The 11,047-nt window shown below is 45.2% G+C and overlaps 1 protein-coding gene across 9 annotated transcripts in view; it reads left to right on the top strand.

Moving 5' to 3' along the window:
* The first annotated feature begins 2,540 nt into the window (after nt 1-2,540).
* The window catches only part of ZNF618 (zinc finger protein 618), a 127,318-nt gene continuing 118,811 nt past the window's right edge, over nt 2,541-11,047 (top strand). For all 9 annotated transcript variants that reach the window (XM_025210437.1, XM_025210435.1, XM_025210439.1 and 6 more), the window contains exons 1-2: nt 2,541-2,573; nt 4,320-4,363. In XM_025210437.1, the coding sequence (XP_025066222.1) occupies nt 2,556-2,573; nt 4,320-4,363 (62 nt within the window). In that variant the 5' untranslated portion in view covers nt 2,541-2,555. The remainder of the gene's footprint in view (nt 2,574-4,319; nt 4,364-11,047) is intronic.

The following is an 11,047-nucleotide window of genomic DNA, read 5'->3' as shown; positions in this document are numbered from 1 at the left end:
TGTATCTGTGTCCCTGCACTGAAGAATGGCGAAGGGGCCACCTTTAACTAAAGCTCATCAAACAAGCTGTAGTTAAAGCGTCCCCACTGCCATTGTTCAGTGCAGGAACGCTGATGCACGTGACCCTGGAATCTGCTGGAACGCGATAATTACCACGCTCCAGCAGACTCGATTAATCAAGTCTGCTACGACACACTGTAATTACAGCACGTCAGAGCAGCCTTGATGCACACGTATAGGTGCCCTTAATATTTGAATGCTTTGGTTCCCATCTGTGGAATAGGGCTAACAATAGTTTCAGGCTGCATGTTTTTGGAGTGCTTGCATGCTACCCAGTTATGTAAACGTATACATTACCCCAGGTGATCGCTATAGGAGTATTGTTTTCAGAAGCCTGGATTGTACCATCCTGTTGCCATATTAACCGCCTTCAAACCTGTTGCTGGGATCCAATTTTCAACCTACTCAGATAAAATGTACTTACAGAACATTGTTGTCTAACTACTGCTATTACCCTCTAACTTGGAGGATTGCTCATCCTCAGAAAGCCATCAAATTATTAAACCACTGCCTGTGCTCCTGCCAGTGCAGAAGTCAGGGTGGTGCATAGTTTTTGCTCACTACATCCTCATGCCTTCACTAGTCAGCCACAGACTGAAGGGCAACTGCAATTTCCAGGATAGGGATAACACAGGAGCCATTTCAAATCACAATGTGAAAGGGTCTGGAGGTGTGAACCGTTCTCTGGGAGGGACTCTGGCATCCTTGTTGCTCCTTCTCAACAAAGCTGTGTTTAACTGGAGAAAACTACCTACACATCCCAGGTCTAAAACAAGAAACTACGCTTTATGTTTGTATATGCATTGAAGGAGCTAATGTTTTAACTTACTGAGATTTGTTTTGGGATGGCAGGAATAAGTTTACTGTTGTTGTTTTATTGGAGGTCCGCATTCAAAATAGGACATAGCCCAGTGTGCTGTTCAGCTGGTTACTTAGATTTGTATTTTTGAAGGGCGTTCATGTCTCTTTGGCTCATTGTTGTGCCCCTTGTGTCCTGTTCTAGGAGAGGGTCTTAACAGGAGAGAGGAATGCAATTTTAAATGATTCAAGGGTGCTTTGGAGTTGGGGAGAGAACCAAGCTCCTTTATTAAATGCTGTCTATGGCCCCTGGCAGACATGCAGATAGAGGTGCTGTGGGATCTGTTGTAGGATCCTCACAATTGCGTTTCCTGCCATGCCACACATACGTGGCAGGAGGCATGGTTGTGGGATTGAGCATCAAATTCCATCGCGGCATATTGCCAGGGCAGGGGAAGCCCAATACCTAATCCTAGGCTCCCATGGCTGGGAGCTCCTTCAGCTGATCCAGGCTCTTAGCTGCAGGGGTCCACCATGCACCCCATGGCTGAGAGCTCTATCAGCAGATCTGGGCGCCCAGCCACAGGCGCACATGGTACTCTTCTGTGGCTGGAATCTGATCTGCCAGTGCTTCTAGCCAAGGGGATATATCAGAGTCAAGGGCTCTGAGGCACCCCTTTGGCTGGGAGCAACGGCTGATCTTCGCTCCCAGGTTGGAGCCCTTGACTCTGGGACCCTGAGGCTGGGAGCAGTAGTTAGTTGATCGGTGCACTCCCATTGGGAACACGTGGGAGTCAAGGGCTTCCATGCACCCTGGAGGCTGGGATTCCCAATCAGCCTGGGCACTTGTTCAGTTAATGGCATGATGGGAACCAGCTATAAGGTTATTACACATATTTTGTGTAATGACTTCATGGCTTATTCCTTATTTTATTGCACTATTAATGGCATTTAATGTAACTACTTAAGATAGGATTAACTGGATAATCATGTCTTAAGTGTGACATGTGCCAGGGGCCAGTTAACTTCTAGAGTTTGACTTCAGACCACTCTGGAGCTGGAAGCACCTTTCCCTTGAGAGGTGCTATACCTCAGAAAGAATAATAAAAAATACATATACAAAATGGGGGAAACCTGGAGGGATGGCAGCACTATGGAGAAAGATCTGGGAGTCTCAGTAGGTCACAGACTCAGTACGAGTCTGCAGTGTGATGCAGCCGCACAAACAGTGAACATGGTTTTGGGATGCAACAACAAAAGGATTAAATGGAAGATGGGGGAGGTTAATGTCCCTCTAGTCAGCACTGGTTAGACCTCATCTAAAGCAGAGGTGTCAAAGTCATCCAGCCTTGCAGACCAGATGAAGGTTGCTGGGCTGAACTGGAACCCCCTATGTGCCTGCTGCCCCAGGTCCAGCCTGCGCACCGGCCCTGGGCCTTACCGTGTATATAGCATGTAGGGTGGCATGCGTTGTGCTCTGCCAATGGTGCGTGGGGTGGCCCCAGTGCTGCAGGTGACAAAGGGAATTGGTTTGGGGTGCTGCATTTGGCCCTGTGCTATGTATAGTGCCAGGTCCAGCTTGTGCATTGTGGGTAATGCATGCCCTGTGCTAGTCTTGCAGGCACAGCGAGCCCTGGAACCAGTGCTTGCTGCCCTCAGCATGCAGGACTGGACTGATCACGTTCGGTGCACACAGCATGAGGGGCCATCACCAGGTATACACTGCATACAGTGCTCCACCAAACTGATGCTACACACTGGCTCCAACATGGCCTGATGTGGACTGGCCCTGGACCCAGTGCTCAGGACCAGTTGTGGGGTGCTGCATGAAGAATGCACCCCAAAATGACCCAGGGTACACAGTGCTGGGTGCAGCACATGGGGTCAATCCAGCGACCCACAGACCAAATTATATAGCTCCACAAGCCAGATCCAGCCTACAGGCTGTATGTTTAATGCCCCTATCTAGAGTATTGTATACAGTTTTGGGATTCAGATTTCTGAAAAGGATGTGGAGAAGTTAGAGAGGGTCAAGAGGTGGGTGACAAAAATGATAAAGGGCTTGGAAGGCAAGTCATATGGGGAGAAGCTGAAGGAAATAAGCATGTTCGGTTTGTGGAAAAGGTGCCTAAGAGAGCGTATGAAAGCAGTCTTCAAATACCTGAAGGGCTACCATAAAGAAGGAGGACAGCATCTTTTCTATCTTATTGCACAGATTAGGGCACAAAACAATGATTTGAAGTTGCAGCAAAGTAGATTTAGATTGGATATCAGGAAAAACTTACTTGTTGTTACAACAGTGAGGCAGTGGAATAGACTGTCTAGAGAAGTTGTGCACTCTTGATCATTGGAGGTATCCAAGAAGAGGTTGGACAGGCATTAGTCAGGGATGATCTGGGTGTAGCTATGCCTGTTCTACTATGGGTATTTCCTAATCTTCTGGGCTTTGGCATCCAACTGGGAAGGAATTTTCCCCCCTTCCTGTTAGTACACGTCAGGGAGTTTTTTTGTTTGCTTGTTTGTGTTTAATTTTTAAGCTTTCCTCGGAGGCATTGGGTGTTGGCTGCAGCCAAGGCTGGGGATTTTGACTGAGGTGTGCCAGTGCTCCTGCTGGAACCTAGCCCCAGAGGTTCTTGGCTGGAGGGTCTTGCCCCTCTGCTCAGGGTCAGATTGATAAATGTATTTGGAGTGAGGAAAGAATTTTACCCTGTAGTCAGATTGGCTGTGCACCTCCCCTCCACCAAAAAAACCCACAACTTCTGCTGTTTAATCCATGGCAGCCCTTGCACTTGAAAAGCCTTCTTGAACTGGCCTTATGAAGTTGCTCTCTTCTCTGAATCACTTTCTGGGAACTACTTCTGCTGTGACTGTTGACAAGAAATCACCCACATCATGACGACTGGGCTGGGGGGGGGGGACACGGACACGGACAGACACTTGGGCGAAGTAACGTGCAGCTTGATACCAGTTCCAATATTCTTTATCCAACTCTTGATCTACTAAGACTTAATACACAGATTTAGGCAAATGTTAGTCCTGCCAAACTTGAAAACAAAGGACATGTACCTGTCTTTGCAGTATTGGGGTCTTTAGCTGTATCTCCCTAGTTATTTTTTTGTATTACCATAACTCCTAGGAGTCCAGTCACGGAACAAAGGCATCCCTTACCCTAGGAATTTACAATTTAATGCGCCTTACATCATCCAACGTAATGGGGACCTGCCCTTGACTGTGCCTGCTGGTATTGCACAACAGAAATAGCAGTAATTTCCAGCATCTGTTCCCTCTTTCACCCAACTCTCATTTCACTCCTGAAAAAAGGTGGCTGAAAGGTTGGTTGGAGGGGGTTCCCTGCAGGATGGGCAAAACTGGATTCTGTCCATGCTGGGTATTAGTGGGGAAAGCTCCAGGATGCAAGTCAGTCATATGCTAAACAACCATTTTTGTCTTTTGTTCCTTAGGGAGACGGGAGCAGCAGTACTGGGAGGAGAAGCTCTTCAAGCAGGTATGTTCATGGATTTCTCTTACCTCTTGTGAAAAGTGCAAGACGTTGGGAATTGTTTCCATGCCATGTCAACTGTGGGGCTGGAGCAGAGGGTGGTACCAGTGGGAGCTGGTTGTGGGGAGCTAGGAGAGCAGGGTAGAGGCAGGAGCCCAATTCAAATATTGGCCTGTTTCTAGAGTTCTAGCTTTTAGAGTCATGTGATGAGGTCAGAATCCCAGATTTCAATTTAAAAAAAAATAGTTGCAAAAAAATCAGTGTAACTGGCAAAGGGATGACTGCAGAGGCAGGAGGCTGCCTGGTTTCATGCGCACCACCATGGTAGTCTAAGCGCCCTCTTAGTCTGGGGTGCGCTGCCTTTATATTGGCTCTGGAGTAAGAGGCCAGACTGCTGCTGCTTAGGAAGAGAGGGGCTATGGCAGGGAGTCTGGCAAGGAGTGCTACAAGGGGAGTGGGGCAGCCAGCTACTGGGTCCAGTGCCTGAGGAAGGGAGGCATGGGGCCACAGCCACTCGAGCAACTGTTAAGGTCCAGCAGTTAACTGAGCCTCTGAATCTTTGGGCAGGCACAAGTGCTCAGATGGTGGGGGCCTGAGTCCTTTCTCCTGTGCAAAGAAAAGCAATGTTAGACCTCCTTCCATGTTGGTTGTTCTGGATATCTTCAGCCATTCCCACCCCAACAAGGGGCAGCCTGTGGCTTTGTGAGCAATTGTCTGGGGACTGCTCTTTGGCTCAGACATTAACTCAGAGGTAGCAACCATCAGGACTACAAAAATGTATCACTGAAATGTTGATAGGAGAAATTGGTACTTCACTCAGTCCCATCCCCTACAGAGAAACCCTTAGGTAAGCAAGAGAAATAGGGTGTGAATGGATAGGGTGTTCCCAATAAACAGACACACTTGACTAGTGGGTAGGGACAGGCAAAATGAAAAATGTGGTTTGTGAAAGGTAAGTACAAAGGCCTTCCTATGTCCTGCCTGTTGGGTGCTTGAGGGGATCTTGCCTGAGGCATTGTTGGGACTTGTGGTGCACTGTGTGGATGGAATGGCAGGATGATTCACTGCATGACATAGCTCTGTTACTTGCCAAGCTTCTGTTTTGAATGAACATTTCTATAAAATGAGAAGTGCATATCTTGCATAGAAATAGCAACAGTTTTCCACTGGAATTTCCTGCACTTGATTCCATTGCGTTAATAATGTTGAATTATAAAGTATCTGCTGCTGTAAGGGTAATAGGTAAAAGTAACGAAAGGTCAAAAGTCTCCCAAAACTAGGTGGCACATCCAACTAGTGCAAGTTAAGGTCTGTTTTTGTTCTTGTAATCAGTAGCAAGTAAGGGATTGATGTGGCCAGCCTCACAGCTGGTTGCCTTTGAAAGTAAAGGGAAATAATGGGAAGGTTATATCAGAATCACACCCTACAAAGGGCTTGGTCCCAGGTTTCCTTCAGAAGTCATCCTTTGAGGATCCCAGCCTTGCTCCTTTGAAGCCCTAGCTCTTCACCCTTCCTTCCTTCCTTCCCAGTTGTCTCCTCTCATCTTAAGATATGTAGTTGAAACAATCAGCCTTCAGGGACTGAGTAGGAGAGAAGATGGCTATCTGACAACTGGTCTCCATGCCGTTGCACTACAGCAGTGGTCACCAACCAGTGGATCTCAATCCACCGGTAGATCTCGGAGCCTCTTGGAGTTGATCTGAGGCTGGGTTGGGGGGGCTGAGTGCCCGTATGCATGCACGTGCATGCCCTAGCCCAGCAGGTCAGTCTCTGGGGTAGGGAAGGGACGAGGGCTAGATCGAGGCCCCCGCAGCGAGGGACAGTGCCACAGAGGCAGGAGCAGGGGTAAGTTGAGTGGAGCCCCGGCTATGTGGGACTTACCTGCTGGGGAGGCACGCCTCCAAATAATTTTTTCTCCCTCTGCCCTGATCTGCCCCCCTTCCCTCCCCACAGACTTACCTGTTGGGTGTAGGGGTGGTGGTGGCAGCGGCACACAGTAGATCTTGGGTTCCTTTTAAGTGCCAAAGGTGATTCATAGATGTTAGGGTCGGAAGGGACCTCAATAGATCATCGAGTCCGACCCCCTGCATAGGCAGGAAAGAGTGCTGGGTCTAGATGACACCAGCTAGGTGCATATCCAACCTCCTCTTGAAGACCCCCAGGGTAGGGGAGAGCACCACCTCCCTTGGGAGCCCGTTCCAGACCTTGGCCACTCGAACTGTGAAGAAGTTCTTCCTAATGTCCAATCTAAATCTGCTCTCTGCTAGCTTGTGGCCATTATTTCTTGTAACCCCCGGGGGCACCTTGGTGAATAAAAACCTCACCAATTCCCTTCTGTGCCCCTGTGATGAACTTATAGGCAGCCACAAGGTCGCCTCTCAACCTTCTCTTAGGGAGGCTGAAGAGGTCCAGGTGCCCCAGTCTCTCCTCATAGGGCTTGGTCTGCAAGCCCTTAACCATACGAGTGGCCCTTCTCTGGACCCTCTCCAGGTTATCCGCATCCCTCTTGAAGTGCGGTGCCCAGAATTGCACGCAGTACTCCAACTGCGGTCTCCTACTTAAAAAGGTTGGAGACCACTGTACTACAGTAACAGCAGTGCTGTAGGTACCTGTCACTTCATCTTAGTCTTCAGAAAGGGGCCTGCATGGAAATTACCTAGAATAGTTTTAAAAATCCTGAAACAGGTAAATGAGTGGATGTTTTATCCCACTGTTGACTGCATTTCAGTGTTTGGTGGACTCGCACTTGCCTGTACAGAGAGTACCTCTTAAAGAAGCAGACTGGAAACACACGTAATCATTGCAAAATCAAGATCAGCCATAGTCTGGGGAGGTGGGAGAATAGCAAGTTTGCTCTGTTTGCAGATCAGGCATAAACTCACTATGATGAGACTTGCACTGCACAATTTTGCTGTACCTGCTACAGCTCCAGGTGAGACAGTGGAAGTGCAGAACAAATAGTAGCCCCTTCACAGAGTTAACTTTCTGTGGTAATAATCAAATTATTTAACTGATCCCAAATGTACCATAAGATACAACCTTACACCAGTTCCTTACTGGACTGCAGGCATTAAGCCAGCTCACCAGGGACTAGCAGAGCAGAGCCAGCAGCTAGCAAACTGACAAACTCATTTGCCAGGAGAAAATGCTATCTGGGAAAAATGTGGAAGGAAAAGGGATATTGGAGTAGAGATAGGGGCTGGGTTGCATGTGTATAAAAGGAGCGCATAGATTAAAATGGAAAGGTTAGTGTGACATGGTCAAGGCAGTGGGGTTGGGGAGAGCAGAGCACAAGGGGGTTTCCTCTGAGATTTGGTGAGCATGGCTGGGAAGAGCAGAGAGGAAAAGCATGGTGCATTGAAGGGTTTGGTGGGTCACATCATAGCAGAGAGGGGGCCACATGAATAACCTTAAAGAAAAATATTCCCACGCATTATTTTCTAGGAAACTGGTAACATTTTTCAAAAGCACCTAAATGGCACAGGAGACTTACATGACTTGGATATCTTTGAAATTGGGACATTGAATCCTAAGTCACTTAGGTACTTTCAAATATGTTACCCACCAGCTTTCTCTTCTTCCCCCCCCCCCCCCAAGGGGTTCTTACCCCCCCCCCCCCCCAAGTGGCTTGTTCATGGTTATATCCTGGGTACTTTTCAGAATAATGTTTTAACTGAGCTGCTCTTCTTCCTTTCTTCTATGATGGGTGGTCACACCTTGTGTGTGGACTGAAGCTGTTTCCACTGTAATGATTTTGGATTTGTAGGATGCTGTTTACACACATTCCATAGATGCAGTACAGTATACTTTGGCTACAATGGTCTATTGGGCTCCGAGTCATTTCCAACATGGCATTCTCATCTAGCTGCGAATGGTGTATAGAAGCAGTGTTTGTGTCCCAAATCTCTTCTTGGACATGAAGCTTTTAGCTTGGCATCTAAAGTCCTGGAAAATGGGAAATCTCTCCCCATCCTTGTCTTTTTTTTTTTTTTTTTTGAGTACACTTCTCTGTAATTGTTCTAGCACACAGTTTTTTCCATCTAATAAGTTAACAGTTCCTTCTGTTTTCTTCTGAGGTATGAAAGAACCCCTGACATTTAATCTGTCAAGTAGAGTACATCCTTCTGTGGCACGACCAGGCTCTGCCCTCTCACAGATTCTTGATTCGAAGTTCTTCTTCCACATCCTTTTATTAAGCAAACACCCCTTCATTATCTGCTGTTCAACAACTACCTCTCTGCATATACACTTCCCACAATCCACATCTTCTAATAGTTTGCTGCATTTACTACACTAGTAGTTTTGGATTCCTGATAATAAATAAAAACAGCATTTGCTTCTGCAATATACTATATTGCGTGTCCAGAGGCCTTTTCACATTACAATGTTAATTGACTGCCTCCGCATTGAAGACTTCTGGTTATCTGTTAGATAATGTCATGAAGACATTTTATCCTATGCGTAAAATGTTCCTATTAACACATAATGACTTGCACACATTATATATTGTACATATAGGAAGCATTTGAGAAGATGCAGGGAAAAGCAACAAAATGATATAGAGTTTGGAATGATTAATCATCCACATACAAAGAAGCTGAGGCCTTGTTCTTGAGACCTCAAAAGCTAGTGTGGACAAAGCACTGGAGGGGTCAGTTCTTCATTGGCTACTGCAAGATGGATGGATACATTGACCCAGGAATTTTTTTCTTTCTCTAAGTTCTCTAGCCCTGCCAAGCTCTAGTTCAGTTTCCTAAATTTTCAGTGCTGAATTTTCTGCATAGAAATTCATTGGGCTTATTCTAATGATGTAGTTAAGTGTTCCAAGAGTGACAGGATAGTATACATCAGCTTTTTAACTAGCCATGTCCCATTTTAAGTGTGTAGAAGTGACACTTGTGGCATGTGGTGCTTGCAGTTTCTTGGCTGAAGAAACTGGAGCATTTAGGCAGGTGATTACCTAATTTTGCCTTTGAATTGTCACTTAGTTGTCTGAGTGGCAAGAATTGTTTCTGTAATTTATTGTGCACACAAAGAATGAGCAGTGAAGTTTCCCAGGCTTGGTCTGTATTCAAGCCTTACTTTTCTGAAAAGTGTTAAGAAAAAATATTTTAACCATTGATTTTATTTAAGAGAAAGTGGAAGAAAAGCCTTTTCTAAAGACAAAAAAAGAAGAGCCACATGTTTAGGTATAGCTACAAAAATGACTGACATTTGAAATTGGCTTTGAGAATCCTCAGTGAAGCCTTTGGTTGGTTGGAAATAATGTTGTTCTTTTATGACATTATGACACTGTCTTGTTTGTTGTAAGCCATTATTTACTATTAAACTATATCATATAATATACAGCCACATGAAAGATGCAGCTGGAGGTGCTTGAATTTGGTATACTTGATCTCACAACCTCAGTGATGCATGCTCCTTTTTACTTATTTTTACATTTAGTTGTGTTAAATCATTTTCATGCCATTGAGAGTGAATGTTAAAAGCCAAGGAGGACCCATGATTTTTATAGGCTTGCCACTTTTATCTTTTAATCTGATGCATGTGGTGCCTTCAAAGTAGCTACCCATAAACCTGCAGTTTTTTGACTGAGAATTAGTTATGTTAGAGGTAGAACCCCAAATCCTTCCCAACTCCTTCACTTCCTTGAGATTTCTTTGTTTCAGACTATGTTTGCTTATGTGTAGGTTTGAGAATGACAGTGTTATCTAGGACATGGAAAAATTCTCCTATGGGGTTGGCGGGGATAGAAGAAGAGAGGACTATTTACCTCAGGGAGGAGACGAGAAAATGGATGCAAATGAAAGGGTACAAATTAGTGAATGGTCTAAAGAAGCTATATCAGAGACTTCCACTTTCCTTGTATCATAAAGCAAGAAAGAAGAGGACAGTCAATAAAATTAAAAAGCAATAAATTCAAAGCTAATTAAAAATATTTTGTTGCCAAAAGATATTGAGGCCAATAGATCAGACAAAAGAGATTAGACATTTACATGGATAATGAGACAATCAGAGCTGGTGCAAGAACCATCTTTTTTTCTGTGGAGCCCTGGTTCATGGTTCTGGCTAACAGGTACAGCAGTGGTACAAATGATAAACATGTTTTGAAAGGGTTATAAACTGTTTTGCTTCAAAGCAAAGCCATCCTCTATTAAGGTTAGAAGGAAATTTTCCTGTAGGCAAGTTGTTCCATTGCTGCGCACTGCAGAGGCTCCTTCTCCTTCCTGTGAAATATCTGATGCTAAGCTAAATGGACAACTGGTCTTGATTGAATGTGGTGACTCTCATGTAGTTATGACGTGGATCAATTTGATGTTACATTGGGAGATCATTCAGAAATGCAGGCCCTTTGCTTTTGAATCTCAGTAATGCTGGGGTGAAGATAATTACTTACAAACAATTAGTGTCAGCTTTCAAACAGTGGGCTCTGGATCTTTAAAAAGTGGATCAAAAACACATGTACAATTAGTTCTGACAAACAGCTCAGCTGTCACACTTCCGTGTGTCACTGGGGTCCCATACAGCCTTGTGCAAGATACAGTTTTATATAATAATTGCTGTTGTGTAGTGTGTGGCTGGGGAAGGAAGAATTATGCTTTTAACTACTTTGTTAGCTATTTATTTTAATGAGTCATTAGATTTGTTTTCAGTTTTAAGTACACTTTAAAAGCATGAATATCCTGCTGA

The sequence above is a fragment of the Alligator sinensis genome, unplaced genomic scaffold (genome assembly GCF_000455745.1).
Source record: "Alligator sinensis unplaced genomic scaffold, ASM45574v1 scaffold610_1, whole genome shotgun sequence".
In the NCBI taxonomy this organism is placed as follows: domain Eukaryota; kingdom Metazoa; phylum Chordata; order Crocodylia; family Alligatoridae; genus Alligator; species Alligator sinensis.
The sequence above is the reverse complement of the archived record's forward strand: the minus strand, read 5'-3'. Positions and strand labels throughout refer to the sequence as shown.